This window comes from Nerophis lumbriciformis, linkage group LG03, assembly GCF_033978685.3.
Source record: "Nerophis lumbriciformis linkage group LG03, RoL_Nlum_v2.1, whole genome shotgun sequence".
Classification (NCBI taxonomy): Eukaryota; Metazoa; Chordata; class Actinopteri; order Syngnathiformes; family Syngnathidae; genus Nerophis; species Nerophis lumbriciformis.
Window position 1 is genome coordinate 54,085,618 of NC_084550.2, and position 21,883 is coordinate 54,107,500.

Sequence of the window (21,883 nt, forward strand, 5' to 3'; positions counted from 1 at the left end):
ACCCTGGCTCTGTTTGATTGGTCCAACGTCACCAGTGACTGCATCTGATTGGTGGAACGAAGTGAAACGTCACCAGTAAGGCAGGCACTATGAAGGTCTGTCTGACAGACCAAAACAAACAAAGCGTGCATTAACAGATCGATAAAAATTAGTAGCGAGTAGCGAGCTGAATGTAGATAAAAGTAGCGGAGTAAAAGTAGCGTTTCTTCTTAGGCCGTTTATTGAAATACTCCCACACTTTTGACGACTTTTGGCGTGCTTTTTTCCCCTCGCTCGCATCGTCTGCTTTGCGCTCCGCCATGACGGTAGTGTGACGTAAATATGCGACGCGTCGACGAACAAAAACGTCCTCGACGTATTTACGTAACCGATGACGTCGACGCGTCGTTTCAGCCCTAGTTTCAATACATGCGTAATCTGTTGAATCGCTTAAGCCGCTGAAATCCGAGTCTGAATCCGAGCTAATGTCGCTATAGCTTGCTGTTCTATGCGCCATGTTTGTTTGAGTTGGCTTCACTGTGTGACGTCACAGGAAAATGGACGGGTGTATATAACGATGGTTAAAATCAGGCACTTTGAAGCTTTTTTTAGGGATATTGCGTGATGGGTAAAATTTTGAAAAAAACTTCGAAAAATAAAATAAGCCACTGGGAACTGATTTTTAATGGTTTTAACCCTTCTGAAATTGTGATAATGTTCCCCTTTAATGAGGGCAGCGAGAAAATGACTACCGTATTTTTCGGAGTATAAGTCGCTCCGGCCGAAAATGCACAATAAAGAAGGAAAAAAACACATTTTTTGGGGAAATTTATTTGATAAAACCCAACACCAAGAATAGACATTTGAAAGGCAATTTAAAATAAATAAAGAATAGTGAACAACAGGCTGAATAAGTGTACGTTATATGAGGCATAAATAACCAACTGAGAACGTGCCTGGTATGTTAACGTAACATATTATGGTAAGAGTCATTCAAATAACTATAACATATAGAACATGCTATATGTTTACCAAACAATCTGTCACTCCTAATCGCTAAATCCCATGAACTCTTATACGTCTCTTACGTGAATGAGCTAAATAATATTATTTGATATTTTACGGTAATGTGTTAATAATTTCACACATAAGTCGCTCCTGAGTATAAGTCGCACCCCCGGCCAAACTATGAAAAAAACTGCGACTTATAGTCCGAAAAATACGGTATAATACTGCGCATATAATACCACTCCAACGAGGGTTGTGCGATACAGACAATATACGATGCAGTAGAAATGATGTACATTTAGCCGATGATAAGGCTTTGTTTTATTGTGATAATATGTTGATGACTAGAAACTGATGACTAAAATGATCCAGTCGTCAAATCCTAACTAAAATAAATAAACTGTCAGAAAACCCACTATTTTGAACGTTTTGTGTTTCTTATGCTTCACTGTTTTAGTCTATTAGTATTATTATTAGAGATGTCCGATAATATCGGACTGCTGATATTATCGGCCGATAAATGCTTTAAAATGTAATATCGGAAATTATCGGTATCTGTTTCAAAAAGTAAAATGTATGACGTCTTAAAACGCCGCTGTGTACACGGACGTAGGGAGAAGTACAGAGCACCAATAAACCTTAAAGGCACTGCCTTTGCGTGCCGGCCCAGTCACATAACATCTACGACTTTTCACACACACACACACACACACACAAGTGAATGCAAGGCATACTTGGTCAACAGCCATACAGGTCACACTGAGGGTGGCCGTATAAACAACTTTAACACTGTTGCAAATATGCGCCACACTGTGAACCCACACTAAACAAGAATGACAAACACATTTCGGGAGAACATCCGCACCGTAACACAACATAAACACAACAGAACATATACCCAGAATCCCTTGCAGCACTAACTCTTCCGGGACGCTACTATATACACACCCCGCCCACCTCAACCTCCTCATGCTCTCTCAGGGAGAGCATGTCCCAAATTTCAAGCTTCGGTTTTGAGGCATGTAAAAAAAAAAAGCACTTTGTGACTTCAATAATAAATATGGCAGTGCCATGTTGGCACTTTTTTCCATAACTTGAGTTGATTTATTTTGGAAAACCTTGTTACATTGCTTAATGCATCCAGCGGGGCATCACAACAGAATTAGGCAAAATAATGTGTTAATTCCACGACTGTATATATCTGTATCGGTTGATATCGGAATCGGTAATTAAGAGTTGGACAATATCGAATATCGGCAAAAAAGCCATTATCGGACATCTCTAATCACTTGTAACCTTTTTCACAACTTAGAGCTGCGTTAATATGAAGTATTTTGTAGTTTTTACACATGGTTGCATGCATTTCTTGCTTTATTATTTTCGTCTGGCTACCTCAGTGAAAGCAAAACAAGTTAACTTTTTAATTTGTTATCGTAGCCACAGTTATGAGGCTAGATATGCTTATTGAAAGGTGACTGAGGTGTTGTGAAACCAACAAAATATTTTCCTTTAATTTATTATCCTTATATTAATGTGGAACAATTTTGTTAATAAATGAGTGGAATTGAAATTTTGAGGGTGCGTGTATTTATGTCACGTTACACAGTTTACAAGCACAAATGCGGTGTGAATCAATCCGTGCTGTTCAATGTCATTGAGTGCTGTAAGTAAGAAAAAGAACAAGAAATTTGAAAAACAACACAAATGGAGACACGTTTGCAAACACCAATGACATTGAATAGTCACACTGCTTCATTTTCTATGCCCCGTTCAGTTAATGATAACTGCTGGTTCAATGTTAGGCTTAGGTTTTAGCAGATTTTCCGTATTTTTCCTACAGACAGCATTTGGTGACCTCAAACAACAATGCTATGGATTGATTCACACTGGTTTTCGCCTTTTGACGGGTACTGGAAAAACTGGAAATTTTATCTTGAAAGTCCTTAAAAAGTGCTTGAATTTGGCCAATGAAAATGTGTACAAACCCTGATGACACTAAAGTGTTTACCTGCTAAATTAGCTTAAAAAAAACCCCAACTCTGTCAAATATCAAAATATATTACCATGAGGTGCACATCCGAAAATGATTATCAGTACCAAAATATATCTAAAAAGCCAGCATTCTAACGTTAGCATGCTAACAGGTAGCATTCGTCAAGTAACAAAATATTTGACGTAGGCCTGGTCGACATACTCGATATATCGCGGGTTTGTCTCTGTGCGATATAGAAAATGACTATATCGTGATATTCCAGTATACGTTCTCACGCAGTTGCTTTTAGCTGTGGGCATTACACTACAGGCTCTTCTCACTTTTTCTTGTCTCTGCTTCTCAGAGACATAAAACAAGCGCACCTTCTTACATACGTATACGACCTCGCGGAGCAGAGAGGTAGCGGCATGGGTAACTTTAGCTGCCGGGCGAGTGGTAATACGAGAGAGAGAAGGTCCAAATCTGGTAACAAATGAAGGAAGAATTAATTCCCAAGAAAAACAGCAGGGGGTCCATCGTCTGGCGGTGGTTTGGCTTCAAGCGGGAATATGTCGAACAGACAACCGTAATGTCAAGTATGGGGCAAAAGTGTTGCTACAAAAAGTAGCATGACTGCTTGTGTATAGGGCTGTCCGATAATGGCTTTTTGCCGGTATCCGATATTCCGATATTGTCCAACTCTTTAATTACCCATACCAATATCAACAGATATATACAGTCGTGGAATTAACACATTATTATGCCTAATTTGGACAACCAGGTATGGTGAAGATAAGGTACTTTAAAAAAAAAAAAAAAATTGAATTGAATAAGAGATAAATTAAAAACATTTTCTTGAATAAAAAAGAAAGTAAAACAATATAAAAACAGTTACATTGAAACTTGTAATTAATGAAAATGAGTAAAATTAACTGTTAAAGGTTAGTACTATTAGTGGACCAGCAGCACGCACAATCATGTGTGCTTACGGACTGTATCCCTTGCAGACTGTATTGATATATATTGATATATAATGTAGGAACCAGAATATTAATAACAGAAAGAAACAACCCTTTTGTGTGAATGAGTGTGAATGGGGGAGGAAAGTTACCGATACCGATCATTTCCGATATTACATTTTAACGCATTTATCGGCCTGCCGATATTATCGGACATCTCTACTAATGTAGCATCATTTGAAAAGTCACCCGCTAGAGAATGAAGAGTGCTTGAAACGCCGCATGTCAACATCTCCGGTCGGTGCCACACCCACAAAATGCCGAGGCAACTATTTCCAGATCAACACCGTATGGAAAAAAATAGTCAACAACAGAAGGAGATAACGTCCGCAGGAACCTACCACATAGTGAAGGACATACACTATTTGATTTCCTATTATGAAGCTCATTTTTATTTGACACTTATTGAAATATCTTGTGTGACATCATGCACAAAAATGCACTTTATTTGTTTTAAACTATTGTAGTGGTGTTCTGTACAAAAAGGGCACTTTAATTTAGTGTTTTGATATGTCATCTTAGTGACATCATGCACAAAAGTGCACTAATAGCTTGTTTTAAAATGTCTCTGACCATCTTGCAATTTCTGTTTTGGAAATGACATGAATGTTTGTGCCACTGCTTAATAACTGTTTAATAAATATAGTTTTGGTAAATTGACTAAGTTGTGATTTCCCTCTCTGCATGACAGTTTAAAATGAGCATATATTAATACAGTATGAACAAGAATGTTTTAATGTAGACACATATAATCATCATACTGCTGTGATTATATGCATCAAGTGTTTATTCAAGGCTAAGGCAAAATATCGAGATGTGTATCGTGACATGGCCTTAAAATATCGAGATATTAAAAAAAAGGCCATATCGCCCAGCCCTAATTTGACGCTGATGTGGATACCTGCAAAAAAGCTAGCATGCTGATATTAGAATCCTAACGATTGTGATGTCTGATTGTCATGTCTGTGATCATTTTTGTTTAGTTATGTTTTGCTTGCTTTTTGGACACTTTTTAGTTCTAGTCTTCACTCCCTTTGTCACCATAGTAACCATTAGTTTCACCTGGTTCACATCGTCATGTCACGCACCTGTCTCACATTTTCACATTTTGAGTCACGCACCTGTTTTCACTAATCATGTCATCACTATTTAAGCCTGTAGTTGCCAGGCAGTCAGCCTGGCGACATCACTCTTGACACACTCTGTTTCATGTTCATAGTCCATGCTGCCCTGTTCACGTCATCCCAAGTAAGTTTTGTTGATTAATGCCACAGTTAGTGTCTTTTGTTTTTTTTGTCCATAGTTCTGCCTTTGTGCGAGTTTTTGTTTTTATAGCCAAGTTTTGTACTTCCGCCCTTGTGCGCGCCTTTTGTTTTATTCCTTTTTTGAGTGTTAAAATTAAATATGTATTTACCTTCACGCCATGTCCGGTCCAAATCATTTGCACCATGGGAACGCAAACCACGCCAAAGTCCTAGTCTTGACACCGCGGGCCGTTAAAAAATTAGCTGCCGTATTTTTCGGACTATAAGTCGCAGTTTTTTTCATAGTTTGGCCGGCGGTGCAACTTATACTCTGGAGCGACTTATGTGTGAAATTATTAACACATTACCGTAAATTATCAAATAATATTATTTAGCTCATCCACGTAAGAGACTAGACCAGTGGTTCTTAACCTTGTTGGAGGTACCGAACCCCACCAGTTTCATATGCGCATTCACCGAACCCTTCTTTAGTGAAAAATAAAATGTTTTTTTTTTCAAATTCAAGGCAAAGTTATGTTTTTGGTAACACTTTAGTATGGGGAACATATTCTAAGTAACAAAGACTTTATTTAGAGTTTTTTGGTTAGGGTTAGGGCCAGAGTTAGAGGGTTAGGGTTATAATAAGGCATTAATAAGTACTTAATAATGACTAGTTAAGAGCCAATATGTTACTAATTTGCATGTTAATAAGCAACTAATGGTGAATATGTTCTCCATATTAAAGTGTTACCATGTTTTTTTTACTGGTGCACAAAATTAACCGTGCATGAACATCACCTTGTTCAAACAACAAAACCAACACAGTGCATAAACTCACAACAAATTACACACCTGCAAATCAGTCTGACTTCTGCTGGTGCCGTATCCTTAATATGCAGATAGGGAGAAGTTTTTATTTTCACGATGAGTCGGGTGTGTCTTGACCTCACCGAACCCTTAGGGTTCGATTGAATCCAGGTTAAGAACCACTGGACTAGACGTATAAGATTTCATGGGATTTAGCGATTAGGAGTGACAGATTGTTTGGTAAACGTATAGCATGTTCTATATGTTATAGTTATTTGAATGACTCTTACCATAATATGTTACGTTAACATACCAATTGGTTATTTATGCCTCATATAACGTACACTTATTCAGCCTGTTGTTCACTATTCTTTATTTATTTTAAATTGCCTTTCAAATGTCTATTCTTGGTGTTGGGTTTTATCAAATAAATTTCCCCAAAATATGCGATTTATACTCCAGTGCGACTTATATGTTTTTTCCCTTCTTTATTATGCATTTTCGGCTGGTGCGACTTATACTCCGGAGCGACTTATACTCCGAAAAATACGGTACATTGGACACCCCTGTCATATGATAGATTTTTGGTGCTCTTAAACAGGCAAATATTACAGTTAAAACATTGATTGATTGATTGATTGAGAAGGTTATTGACATCTTAAAGAATTGAATCCATGTAATGCTTCAAAAAGGCAAATGGATGGCACAAAAAGCCAAAAGGCTTGTTTCCATTGTGGTCCATTAAATATTCATCAAATTTGAAACATTCAATAATAAAAGATACATAACCTGTAACATGTATTAAAAAAATGGATAAATGATGTACATATACCGGTACACAGTATACATGCCAGGTGATTTGAAAAACAATATATACAAAAAATGGGGGGGAGGGTATATATACTATGTTTACACATCAGTTTTGCACGTTTAAATGAGCCGTTCTCCCAAAACGCTGCACTTGAAAGCAATGTTTTCGCTCTGTGTTTTAACGGAATGAAAGATGTTTGGGAAATATTGCAGCTTTCAAAGCGAACAGAAGAAAAACTGCGAGCTGCTGCCTCTCATTATGTAACCTCCGCCCCCACGCTCTTCTGAAGACTTCATGATGTGGAAAGTTGGTGGGAGGCCTGAGAAACGACCCCCCCGGCCTTGTCAAACGTTGATGTTTTCACACCTTCAAACCACATCGCACCTTGTTGGAGCGCTGCAGGCCGCACCTGTGTAAGCATTGTCGGCGGTCGTAGCCCCGAAAAGTTCATCCCGTCGACGGCTTTTCATGCTCTTTTCAAAGAGGAGCCGGCATGTGTTCGGTGGCGGCGAGTGCGGTGGGGTGTTTGGACGCCGCGGGGCTGCAGAAGCAACACAGCTGTGAGATTACAGTGCAGCGACACTACAAAGAGACCACGCCGCATTTTTCACACGCATGCTCATGCACACGCAGAAATTTTACGCTAACCAACACGAGTGAGGCAGAGAAACCAAAAATGATGCCTTTTTGTCCGTAATTCCTCGTGTTGTGGTTCAAGGTGTTTATGTGCTCAGCCGGAGCGAGTACGAGGCATCCGTGCAACATCATAATACCCGGTCCGGCCAGTTTAAGGCCCCTTCCACACTAGTACGCATGCGCGGAAAATGCGCATGTCATAGTCACCTCCGGTGTTGCTTTGTGTGCAAGTTCTTAAATTTAATTTAACTTATCTGAACAATATCCAGTGTTGTGGTATTTCAATTACCTGGAATCCAGTGTGCTGTGGGGCCCTATTGTAGTGAATCACACCTGAGACATCATAAATGAATCAAATCTTTTATTAGACATGTAAACAATGTGATAAAGAACATTTTACATCAATCAAACTAGGGATCCTTCACCTTCATTGTCCATTCGTTTTTGGTGACTTTATATACTCTTGACCAGAGGTGGGTAGTAACGCGCTACATTTACTCCGTTACATCTACTTGAGTAACTTTTGGGATAAATTGTACTTCTAAGAGTAGTTTTAATGCAACATACTTTTACTTTTACTTGAGTATATTTATAGAGAAGAAACGCTACTTTTACTCCGCTACTTTTATCTACATTCAGCTCGCTACTCGCTACTAATTTTTATCGATCTGTTAATGCACGCTTTGTTTGTTTTGGTCTGTCAAACAGACCTCCATAGTGCCTGCGTTTCAACAAATACAGTCACTGGTGACGTTCACTCCGTTCCACCAATCAGATGCAGTCACTGGTGACGTTGGACCAATCAAACAGAGCCAGGCGGTCACATGACCTGACTTAAACAAGTTGAAAAACGTATTCGGGTGTTACCATTTAGTGGTCAATTGTAGGGAATATGTACTGTACTGTGCAATCTACTAATAGAAGTTCCAATCAATCAATCAAAAGTGTGAAGGAAAAAAGATCCTTTTTTTATTTCAACCGTACATCCCGTCAAAAGCCTAAAGACTGACTGCACAGTTCCTGTCTTCACAATAAAAGTGCCGCTCCATCGCGCGTGCGCTTTCAAAATAAGAGTCTCCGAAAGCCAGCGCAAACAAGCTAGCAAGCTACGGAGTTTGCCGCCAATGTATTTCTTGTAAAGTGTATAAAAACGAATATGGAAGCTGGACAAATAAGATACCAAAAACCAACCACTTTCATGTGGTATTAGACAGAAAGGAGGAACTTTTTTTCTCCTCCATTTGAAAACGAGGACGTTATCAGCACTACTGTCTGATTCCAATCAATGCAAGTCATCAGAATCAGGTAATACACCAACTTATATTCTTGTCTTCATGAAAGAAAGGAATCTATATGTGTTAAACATGCATGTATATTCATTAAAACACCTTTAACATGTAAACAAAAACGGCAAAATAAATAAATATAAATTATATACTGTATATATCAATGTATGTATATATATATATGTGTGTGTGTGTATATATATATATATATATATATATATATATATGTGTGTGTGTGTGTGTGTGTGTGTATATATATATATATACACATTATGTATATGTGTATATATATATATATATGTGTGTGTGTGTGTGTATATATATATATGTGTGTGTGTGTGTGTGTGTGTATATATATATATATATATATATATGTGTGTGTATATATATATATATATATATATATATATATATATATATATATATATATATATATATATATATATATATATATATATATATATATATATATGATATGTGTGTGTATGTTACTCATCAGTTACTCAGTACTTGAGTAGTTTTTTCACAACATACTTTTTACTTTTACTCAAGTAAATATTTGGGTGACTACTCCTTACTTTTACTTGAGTAATAAATCTCTAAAGTAACAGTACTCTTACTTGAGTACAATTTCTGGCTACTCTACCCACCTCTGCTCTTGACCGAGACGTTGAGTCCGCGACATACATGGCGGACAATAACTGATACAGTCTGCTTTGCCAGTCCAAAAGCATTCAATGTTTTCCGTAGTCTTCCCTCGACGGCCAGGTAATACAAAGCACACGCTACCTTTTTTATCACATCCACGGGAGCCCGCATTCTCGTTGACTCTCTTTCGACAAATGAACAAATGACAAAACAAACTCTGAGAATTCACTGATAAAGTCCGAATAGGGCCCTGGGGGGCGGTAGATAACAGCCAGGTAAAGAGGCAGCGGTGTGACAGACCTCATAGTAAGCACTTCAAATGATTTATATTTATTGTTTAGGTTAGGGGTAAGGTTGCAATTTTCATTGTATATTAGTGCGACCCCCACCCCTTTTTAAGGGGACGGGCAATATGCGCATTCGTATAGTTAGGAGGAGATGCCTCATTCAGCGCAAAAAAATCGTCTGGTTTGAGCTAGGTTTTGCTGAGACCAATGACGTTAAGATTGTGAGGTCATTAGAGACCTCATTAACTAATAACGTTTTGGCAGACAATGATCTTATGTTTAAAAAGCCTATATTATAGGTAGTGGGCTGTTTTGAGAAGTTTTTGTTGAAATTATCCGTAGTAGCAATATTAATAAGGTTGCGTTTATTATAGGGATGTCCCGATCCAGATTTTTGCACTTCCGATCCGATACCGATATTGTTTTTGCACTTCCGATCCGATTCCTGACCGATACCGATACTGACCGATAATGGCCTATCCGAGCATGTATTAAAGTTTAAAGTTATTTAGCCTACTTAGTTGTCAGAATCATGTTGAAAAGTGTTTTAGTACTCTTGATAACAACTAGCCAGCTGAATTAGGTGAGTTTGAATAATACACAATGGTTGGTAACAAGAAACTGACCTGTTTATTCAAGGATAAACACAAAATAGACAAAATTATACATGACAAACAGAAATGGCATCATTGAACTAGGGCTGGGCGATATGGCCTTTTTTTAACATTGCGATATCTTAAGGCCATATTGCGATACACGATATATATATCTCGATATTTTGCCTTAGCCTTGAATGAACACTTGATGCATATAATCACAGCAGTACGATGATTCTATGTGTTTTGATTGATTGAGACTTGTATTAGTAGGTTGCACAGTGAAGTACATATTCCGTACAATTGACCACTAAATGGTAACACCCGAATAAGTTTTTCAACTTGTTTAAGTCGGGGTCCACTTAAATTGATTCATGATACAGATATATACTATCAGATATATACTATCATCATAATACAGTCATCACACAAGATAATCACTTTGAATTATTTACATTATTTATAATCCAGGGTGTGGAGGGGGGCGCCGGATGTAAGTGTCAAAAAGACAGCCAAAAGAGTTTGATATGAGAATAAATCTAAAGTTAAAATATAGGGTAGAAATGCATCCATTTGCAGGAAATGTAGTCTTGATTTTCAACATTTTCTTTTAAGGCTTGCATGTCTACATTAAAACATTCTTCTTCATACTGCTTTAATATATGCTACTTTTAAACTTTCATGCAGAGAAGGAAATCACAACTAAAAAAATCACTAATGTTTTCATACGGTGTTGATCTGGAAATTTTTGCCTCTGCATTTTGATGGTGTGGACGTGTGGCACCGAATGGAGATAAGCGTCTCGACAGACGTTATAATATTTGAACAATGATGACGAAAACTGTTTTCTCTGTCGTGTCGGTGTGTCAAAAATTGTTATGTGCTTATTTTTTTATTTGATTTTGTGCGTGGCATTTAATTGCTATGCGCAGAGGACATTTAAACAGTGCGCAATTGCACAAGCGCGCACCTTAGAGAGAACGTTGGTCACACGGCTGCGCTAGCATCACAGCTAACGTTAGCCATGCTGCTACCTCTCTGCTCGGGGAGGACGTATACGTATGTGACGTATGACGTGACGTATGTAAGAAGGTGCGCTTGCTGTCTGTGAGAAGCACAGACACAGAAAAGAGTGAGAAGAGCCTGTCGTGTAATGCCAGCAGCTAAAAGCAACTGCGTTAGAATCCACAAACCTGTGGATGTGTTGAAGGTGTGCTGGAAAATGCGGAACGGAAATTATAGGGAGCAGCAGAAAAGTGGAATGTACTATTTAAATCGGTGCGTTGGAAAACACGGAGCGGAGTTTGTTTTTTTAACTGGATCTGGATCGGCATTTTCCCATGCCTTGCCGATACGCATTTTTTTGCAAATATCGGCGGCCGATCCGATCCAAATATCGGATCGGGACATCCCTAGTTTATTATGTGTAGTGCGCTTTAAATAATTTCGACCATATCTAGGAATTGATATGACGGGAATTTTCAGATTGTTTGCTTGGTGCTGCGATACACTGAACGCATCATAATTTGCCACCTCCAGTAGAATGCATGTCCACCTCTGACAAAAACATTATGTGAGTTGTGTATTATTCTAAGATAATTGCTAGTTGTATGACTCACCTCCATATTTCCAGTGGTTAGCTCAGAGTAACGAAACCACTTTATTATAAAGCTGTCTGTGGCGCATTCTTTCTGACGTCACTTCCTGTGTGGGGCGCGGTCTTTCTGGCGTCACTTCCTCTCCAAACTCAGTTTGTAAACGCCCAAGCTAAGAGCCGGAGATTCAAGAAATACACGGCGCACTTACCCGTGTAAAAAATTGTCCGAGGAGGGGGACGTTAAACGATCGTTTAGTGTGGCTGAAATGGGGCTTAGGCTAAATAATTATTTGTTTAAGGGGTTATCCGGCTTAGTGTAGACATAGTCTAAGTCGCCCCTGTTTATGTCAACAGCCCGTATATGTCGACCAACTCATCGAATCCTGGTCTACCGTGTTCTTATTGTTACTAAAAAGTGCATACATTGCATTTTCACCCTTGAATACACTCTCCGGGTACATATTTTGATGGGTTTAGTTTAGTTTATTAGGGCCCGAGTTGCGAAACAGGCCCCGCAGGGGGATGCAGAGCACTACAAGGGCCTTTTTGAGGCCCTTAACATGCTCAAAAAGTCCCCATATTTAAATTTAAAAAAATATTTTTGGGGTCCCTAAATTTCAAAATTGTCTCTCCAGCGCCACCTTTAAAGTTAGAAAAAATTAGCCCCTCCTTCCAGTTTCACGTATCAACAATAAAATCGTAGAAGACCTCTGTCATGACGGGACGCACGTGAAAGCCTTAGGAAAACATTCCTGTAAACAAACAGGAAGTTGGCCATCTTGGTTTTAGTCTTCCATTTTCAGGTGAAAAAAGAGGGTCGCACTTTTACCAATTCCTCCTAGGGACTTTGACCAAATGAGTCGCGGTTAAAATGACAGATACTACACATATAGGCGATAATAAATTGCGAAAATATTTTGCCTACGCCTTAAGATGTGGGCGTGCTAAACTTGGCCCCGATGGGCCGTGGCCTGTTTTCTATGAAAAAAAGGGGGTCGTACTTGAACAAACCCCTCCTAGGGACTTGGGCCAAATGAGTCGCGGTTAAAATGACAGATTCTACACATAGAAGTGATGATAAATTGCGAATACATTTTGCCTACGCCATAGGATGTGGGCGTGGCATGGCGACATACATTGCTCCGATGATTCGCCACAAAACGCGAAACGTTAATAACGCGGCTCCACAAATTCTGATATTGATCTTATTTGGTAGAAATGATGACGATGAGCGCCTGAAGTACCCGATGAGTCTGCACCTGTTTCTACCGACTCGTAGTAGGTGGAGCCTAAATGGTGAAATCCCTAAATTCTTTGCAATAGCTCGTTGAGAAATGTTGTTCTTAAACTGTTCGACAATTTGCTCACGCATTTGTTCACACAGTGGTGACCCTCGCCCCATCCTTGTTTGTGAATGACTGAGCATTTCATGGCCGCTGCTTTTATACCCAGTCATGGCACCCACCTGTTCCTAATTAGCCTGTTCACCTGTGGGATGTTCCAAATAATTGTTTGATGAGCATTCCTCATCTTTCCCAGTCTTTTTTTGCCACTTGTGCCAGCTTTTTTGAAACATGTGGCAGGCATCAAATTCCAAATGAGCTAATATTTGCAAAAAATAACAACGTTTCTCAGTTCGAACGTTAAGTACCTTTTGTCTTTGCAGTCTATTCAATTGAATATAGGTTGAAAAGGATTTGCAAATCATTGTATTCTGTTTTATTTACGATTTACACAACGTGCCAACTTCACTGGTTTTGGGGTTTGTAGAACAATGGGTGTACAACATTTGAAACATAAGTCTTTCGTTGTGGTTTTCTCCATCTCTTGGTGAAACTATTTTTCTCTTCCCTTTTGTCCTCCCAACAGTCCAAGCTGAACATGGAGAGTTTGACTAAGCCGGAGTTGCTGATGCTCTTCAGCATCCTGGAAGGAGAGCTGGAAGCAAGAGACCTGGTCATTGATACGCTCAAGGTACCTGTTGTCATGACAACCCAAGTGGATGTGTTATTTCGTTGAACTCTGCAAAGGATTCTTTCTTTGTTTGCGTACAACTTTCCTGTGAACAAACCAAGACATCAGTATGGATGTTTGGTATTCTTCTAGCAGGCATGTGATTTTTCCGTCTAAAGTCGGAATTCCGTCTTTTTTAATCTCGGGGGAATAAAAATAATTATCTCCCGTTTTTCCGGTTTTTTTTCCGACCCCAAATCAAGATTCGAGACATAGTTTATATTACGCCGTAGTTGATTGGTCGATATGTTCCTTGTGACCAATCAGGACATCTGTTATGAATGATGACGTTAATAACGTCATCATTCATAATGGTTATTACCGCCATTTTCCATATGTAAACGATGTCGGTTCTCGAGAGAAAGGACGCTTTACGAGTAAAAGAAATTGATAAACATGTCAAAAATAAGTTTTGATGGGACTGGATGGAAAGGGAAATCACTGATACTGTTGGGAAGAAGGAAGTTACGACTTTGTTCGGTGATTTTATTTGGAAAATCGATCGTCCCGGAAAGGTTTTGTGCACGTGGTGTCATGATAATATTGACTATGGATCACGAGGTTTCAAGGCTTTGGAAGTACATGCGAAACGCCAAAAACATATGAAACAACTTGAAGCAAGGAAAACGAACTATTCACTAGCTGGTACTTTTGGATGTCAACCGAAAGTGAGCAAACCTTACGGACGTCATCCTTTGTTTACATCGACATCGACCGTAGACATCGAGAGGAAAGATCCACCCAAACAACCCACTTCAGTTGCAGACAGGGTTGTTAATAATGAGGTAAGCTAAAAAATATTTGCTTGCGAAATATGCATGTTTGTTTTAAATATTAACCAATTATTGCTTTGCGAAATATAAATGGGTTTTTCTAAAAATAAAAAGCCACGTGAAAATATATCATGAAATTACAGAAATTCAAAAGAGTCGCATTATTGATTCCAGTTAACAATTTATTTGAAATAAATTTGCATATAATACTATTTTGTGTGAAGTGAACTGAAGTAATATGGTAATACTGTAAATAAACTGTAGATAATAACACTGATCAATGTGACACCTGTGGATGTGAAATGAACACAAGATGTAAATATTAGTGACTAAATACTGTTGGGACTGAACCATATACAGTGATTCATTAGGATAATTGGGTTATGTATGTTCTATTAAGCACCTGGACCTGGCTGGGGGCCTTCGTCATGTCAGTCAGCTGGAAATGTTTTATTTTTATTTTTTTTAAATCTGATTTGGGCCACTTTGGCCTGCAGTGTAAACGTAGTACTTGTTTTAGCACGTTTCAGTGTATTTCAGTATTTTTCAGCGTGTTTCAGTATATTTTGGCATGTTTCAGTATATTTTGGTATGTTTCAGTATATTTTGGCATGTTTCAGTATGTTTTAGAATATTTCGGTATGTTTCAGTATGGTTCTGTATATTTTGGAATGTTTCTGTATGTTTTGGTATGTTTCAGTTTGTTTCAACATGTTTCTGTATATTTCGTCATGTTGCGGCATGTTTCTGTATATTTCAGCATGGTTCAGCATGTTTCAGTATATTTCCGCATGTTTCAGCATGTTTAAGTATGTTTCTGTATATTTTGGATGTTTCAGTATGTTTGAGCATGTTTCTGTATATTTCGGTATGGTGCGGTATATTTCGGTATGTTTGAGCATGTTTCTGTATATTTCGGTATGTTGCAGCATGTTTCGGTATGTTTAGTCATGTTTCGGTATGTTGCGACATATTTCAGCATGTTTCAGTATATTTCCGTATGTTTCAGCATGTTTCAGTATATTTCCGTATATTTCGGTATGTTTCAGTATGTGTCTATATAATTCAGTATGTTTCAGAATTTTTCAGTATGTTACGGTATGTTTCAGCATGTTTCAGTATATTTAGGTATGTTCCTGCATGTTTCAGCATGTTTCAGTATATTTCCGTATGTTTCAGCATGTTTCAGTATGTTTCTGTACCGTATTTTCCGCACTATAAGGCGCACCGGATTATTAGCCGCACCTTCTATGAATTACATATTTCATAATTTTGTCCACCAATAAGCCGCCCCGGACTATAAGCCGCGCCTACGCTGCGCTAAAGGGAATGTCAAAAAAACAGTCAGATAGGTCAGTCAAACTTTAATAATATATTAAAAACCAGCGTTCTAACAACTCTGTTCACTCCCAAAATGTACGCAAATGTGCAATCACAAACATAGTAAAATTCAAAATAGTGCAGCGCAATAGCAACATAATGTTGCTCGAACGTTAATGTCACAACACACAAAATAAACATAGCGCTTACTTTCTGAAGTTATTCTTCATTCGTAAATCCTTCGTCTTCGGTGTCCGAAGTGAAAAGTTGGGCAAATTTACGATCCACTGGCAGATGTTGGCGTCGTCTGGCGCTGCCTCCTCGTCTTAGTGAAGGTGTGTTCGCCTTCTGTCTTCCATTGTTCCCACGCAGTTAGCAGTCTAGCTTCGAATGCCCTGTTGACACCAATATCTAGCGGCTGGAGGTCTTTTGTCAATCCACCCGGAATGACGGCGAGTATTGAATTACCCGGTAAGCGTGTCAGCGTGTCTCTCAATGTGCTGTTATGAGCTAGCAAATATAACAACTACACTACCCAGCATGCAACGATAGTTACGAGCATGCGCGGTAGCCCTGAGAAGTTCCCACGCAGTTAGCAGTCTAGCTTCGAATGCCCTGTTGACACCAATATCTAGCGGCTGGAGGTCTTTTGTCAATCCACCCGGAATGACGGCGAGTATTGAATTAAGCGTGTCAGCGTGTCTCTCAATGTGCTGTTATGAGCTAGCAAATATAACAACTACACTACCCAGCATGCAACGATAGTTACAAGCATGCGCGGTAGCCCTGAGAAGTTCCCACGCAGTTAGCAGTCTAGCTTCGAATGCCCTGTTGACACCAATATCTAGCGGCTGGAGGTCTTTTGTCAATCCACCCGGAATGACGGCGAGTATTGAATTAAGCGCGTCTCTCAATGTGCTGTTATGAGCTAGCAAATATAACAACTACACTACCCAGCATGCAACGATAGTTACGAGCATGCGCAGTAGCCCTGAGAAGCGATGTTGTATGCTGGGAGTTCGAATGTGGTTATGAGCACGCTGTGAGAAAACGTTGAGAACTCAGTTAACACGCCTCGTCTGCATTATTTATAATTAGACAGACAACACACTTAATAGGAGCCATTTGGGGTCTTTACATAAACACACAAATGGAAATGAAACGTCACATATCCCAGCATGCACCGCGCGCTTCTTCTACGGGGAAAAAAGATGGCGGCTGTTTACCGTAGTTGCGAGACCTAAACTTTATGAAAATGAATCGTAATAAAGCGCACCGGGTTATAAGGCGCACTGTTAGCTTTTGAGAAAATTTGTGGTTTTTAGGTGCGCCTTATAGTGCGGAAAATACGGTATATTTCGGTATGTTTCAGTATGTTTGAGCATGTTTCTGTATATTTCGGTACGGTGCGGTATGTTTCTGTATATGTCGGTATGTTTGAGCATGTTTCTGTATATTTCGGTATGTTGCAGCATGTTTCTGTATATTTCGTCATGTTTCGGTATGTTGCGACATATTTCAGCATGGTTCTGCATGTTTCAGTATATTTCGGTATGTTGCAGCATGTTTCTGTATATTTCGTCATGTTTCGGTATGTTGCGACATATTTCAGCATGGTTCTGCATGTTTCAGTATATTTCCGTATGTTTCAGCATGTTTCAGTATATTTCCGTATATTTCGGTATGTTTCAGTATGTGTCTATAGAATTCAGTATGTTTCAGCATTTTTCAGTATGTTTCGGCATGTTTCAGTATATTTCGGTCTGTTTCGCTATGTTTCTGTATATTTTGGTATATTTCGGTATGTTTCAGTATGTTTTTGTATATTTCGGTATGTTTCAGCATGTTTAAGTATGTTTCGGCATGTTTCAGTATATTTAGGTATGTTTCAGCATGTTTCAGTATATTTCGGTATGTTGCGGCATGGTTCAGCATGTTTCAGTATATTTCCATATGTTTCAGTATGTGTCTGTATATTTCGGTATGTTTCAGCATTTTTCAGTATGTTTCAGTATATTTAGGTATGTTTCAGCATGTTCCTGCATGTTTCTGTATATTTTGGTATATTTCAGTAAATTTTGGTACGTTTCAGTATGTTTTTGTATATTTCGGTATGTTTCAGTATATTTCGGTATGTTTCAGCATATTTCAGTATATTTCGGTATGTTTCATTAGGTTTCTGTATGTTTCGCTATGTTGCAGCATGTTTCAGTATGTTTAAGCACTTGCATCCTGTTTCTGTAAGCAAGCCTGACGGCTCAAGCCAAGACAATTAAGCTAAGTAGCCGTATAAATGGCTGCTACTTCCTGTTTTTTCCTGCATATCCCTGCTCTCGGTTGCAGATCGCCCAATCAAATTGCGCGTCCTCTGGGATTTTTGTCTCATAACCACAAAATAAATTGCCTCCCGCTTATGAGCTTAATCTTGGCCCGGTGAACTCGAACAAAGCCTCTGTTGTGTTGACGCAGAGCGGCCCTCTACTACTTTGCAAGGATTAATGCTGCATTTCAATTAAAGGATTCTGGGCTTGTTTCCCACAGTCCTTTGCTCTGCTGCAGACTCACACGCTCATGCAAACGCTGCACGGGTATTCATACAAAAAAAAAAAAGGCTTTGTTACCTAATAAAAAACAAAGCACCTCTGCGGAACCGTTTATTAAAATTCTGCTATGTTCGTTTTAGCGAGAGCGCAAAGGCTTTCTGCAGAAGGTTCTGCTGTGTTTTGTCTAGACTTCTAGACCGCATTCCTGCTTCTCTCCTGGGATCTGGCCATCTAAGGCCAGAGGAGTTCCAGCGCGCCGGGTGTCCGATGACTCAACGTGAGCAGTTTGAGGAGTAGAGGAGTGAACAAATAAACATCAGGCTTCACTCGGCAGAAGAAAACTGTTAACCCATTCAGACCTGGGCTGGCATCAATGCAGCACTGTTGTTGACTCTGTGGAGGGTTTCATCTCTTTAAAGTCCATGGAAAGTACTCTCTTGATGAAAAGTGTTCCACACTTAGCTTGTCTTGAGCATGGAGCTCTTCTTGCATCTTGAAGGGATTACTCTGTATATTCTTGTAAATGTAAGGAGCCTATTCAATTGGACTCCCAAGTGCAAAGCGTGAAAGGCACCAAATATTCAAGAGGTCATATTATGATTTTTTTTCCTACATTTAAAACACTTCCTGGTGGTCTACATAACATGTAATGGTGGTTGTTTGTTCAAAATGTTGCGTAGATTTTGTTTTACAGACCATCTTCAATCCACTTTCTGACCGTCTCTTCAGCATGCGCCTTTTTGTGGGCCTCCACTTAAACTGTGTCTTCTCCCCGCCATCTTTGTTGTAGTTTTTAGCACTTCCATATTGAATCTACTGACATATATAAGTTAGAACTATACGCTACTTTGTAATGAAAATGGAAGCTGCGGAGGATGCATGTGCATGTACGAGCCAGTCTGCCCCACAACAAGATGATTGCGAAAAACAAAGCGCCTTTTGACTCCAACATCGGACTACAATGGCGGACGCGCGCCAAGCACTACGGCTAAATTTCTACCATACATTGATAATCCGCCGACATCACCAATGGCAAAAACGTCACCAATAGGACAAATTCCAAACCATTCCACTATACTACTTTTAGAGTATCCAATCCAATCCACTTTATTTATATAGCACATTCAAACAACAAAATGTTTCCAAAGTGCTGCACAACAATAATAAATACAATATTCAAATATTATCCTTAGCTCCACCAATGAATTAATAAAAACAAACAATAAATACTTATAAAACAAAACAATATAAAATAAATATGATTAAAAATGATTTTAAAGGGTAAAACCAATTAAAACAGTAAATAGAAATCAAAATTTTAAAAACAGAGGACAACATAGGACCACACAACTCACGTAGTATTAAAAGCCAAAGAATAAAAGTGGGTCTTAAGACGAGACTTAAAACACTCCACTGTGGGAGCAGTTCGAACATGGAGGGGCAGAGTGTTCCAGAGCTTAGGGCCGACCACAGAGAAGGCCCTGTCTCCCCTGGTTTTAAGTCTGGTCTTGGGCCCCACGAGCTGGACCCCAAGAGTAGTCAATTTACCGCTTTTATAGCCATTAGGGTTGCACGGTATACCGATCGTAATAAAGTACTGCGTAAATAATGAAATAAAACTGGTACCGAACTGCCTCCTGAAAAGAACAAGTACTTCTTTTTTTTATGGCCAAGACGGCGCGGCGTCATCATGTTGTGACATTGCTGGTAAAACGAGCAGAGGTGCATGTTTAGCAACGCACACGCACACTGTACTTACAAGCAGACACAATGTTGAGACTAGTGTTGTGTGATACCACATATTTTCTTTCCAATCCGATACTAAGAAAAATTCGGGCTGGTATCGGCAATATCGATCCAATACTTTGTGCAAATATACGTGCCCGCTAACATTTAAAAAGTTGTGTATTCAAGAAATAATAACTATAATTATAGTTATTTAAAACAACAGTAAAAATGTAAGAAAAAAAGAGCACAGAATCGGAATGGAATGAGGAAAAAGTCAACATTTTTAATGTTATATTTAATATTATATATAAAAAATAATGCTAACTTATGAATTAATTAAAAAAATTACAATAATGAAAACTGTTAACTGAACATTAATATTTTCGTACAAGCAGAATTTTTGACACACTAGTTTATGCAGTTAAACAATCGTATTATTATTATTTTTATTATATACTTAGTGTGCCGTCAGGGCCAGCAAGGCCTTCTCTGCTGGCCTAACATAACCAGAAATCATGGTCATAATTAAATATAAAAGTAATTTTTCATTTACTTTCCCTAAATACCTAAAAGTATTCATATTCTCTTCATGTCATGTTATGCTCCTTCCAGTGCTGTTGTTTTTAGGTTATAGAGTTTTTATCCAATCAGAATTCAGCTAGCTTATGTTGCCATGCTGTACCAAATCTGCCTAGAGCCTTCAGATTCAGCAATGCTGGCGTCTGTGCACTGTAAGTGAACAGGGACATACAGTTGATAGACGGTTGCAATAGCCAATCAGATCACGCGTTGTTGTCAGTAAGGCCTTCTAGATGGCCTAAGGCAGATATATATAGTGATGTTATGAGCTAGGTAACATAAGAACTCTATTACCCAGAATGCCATAGTAGTGAAGAACATGCGCTGTTGCGCCGTTTAGGTTGTTTAATGTAGACATGCCGGCAGCTGGCTGTTATTGACGAGCACGCTGTGGAGTAAACTTTAAGAAGTCAGCCAACACGCCTCGTCTGCATCTTTTATGATTAGACAAGACAACACATATATTTGCAAGGCCATTTTCAAGAAGGATATTTAAAGAGAAACTACATCTTGTGAGACCATGTCGGTCAACCCTGTAAGCTAGTTCAGCTGTCCCGGCGATGTGAGTTCAGATATTTTATTTCTTTATTTTTTCACGTTTAAAATGTTTTTTGCAATTTTTATTTTGACAGTACCACATAAGGTAGGTTTTAATTGCTGATGCGGGTTTATTGATTTTTAAATGCGCCAGAAAATAAGCCGTTTTGTACAATGCCCAATAGTGCGCAAATGTGTTCCTGTATAGTATTCATCCAGCAATGATCATGTGGTGACTTAAATAATGGTATTTTGAGAGGTAGTCATTGAAGTCGAACATCACCGAAGGCCAAGGTGTGAAACGCACGGTCCGCCACTGCTTAGATTGGAAAAAACAATCACAAAAATGTCAGGAAAAAAGAGCAAAAAAGTTTGTTTGTAATGAGAAAAAGCTGAAATGTTCTAACGAATAATTAATTAATATAGTCACCTATATAACAAATCTGACACACTACCTGTTTTTAGCATTTTATTTTTTTAAATACAAAAATATCAACATA

General features: G+C 38.7%; 1 protein-coding gene across 3 annotated transcripts in view; it reads left to right on the forward strand.

Moving 5' to 3' along the window:
* Positions 1 to 21,883, forward strand: part of cttnbp2nla (CTTNBP2 N-terminal like a) — a 96,510-nt gene that overhangs the window by 20,528 nt on the left and 54,099 nt on the right. For 2 of the 3 annotated variants that reach the window (XM_061939490.2, XM_061939513.2), the window contains exon 2: positions 13,760 to 13,864. In XM_061939490.2, coding sequence (XP_061795474.2) covers positions 13,760 to 13,864 — 105 coding nt within the window. Of the gene's footprint in view, positions 1 to 5,006; positions 5,227 to 13,759; positions 13,865 to 21,883 lie in introns of those variants that run through there. The other variant, XM_061939498.2, reaches the window with a different exon arrangement.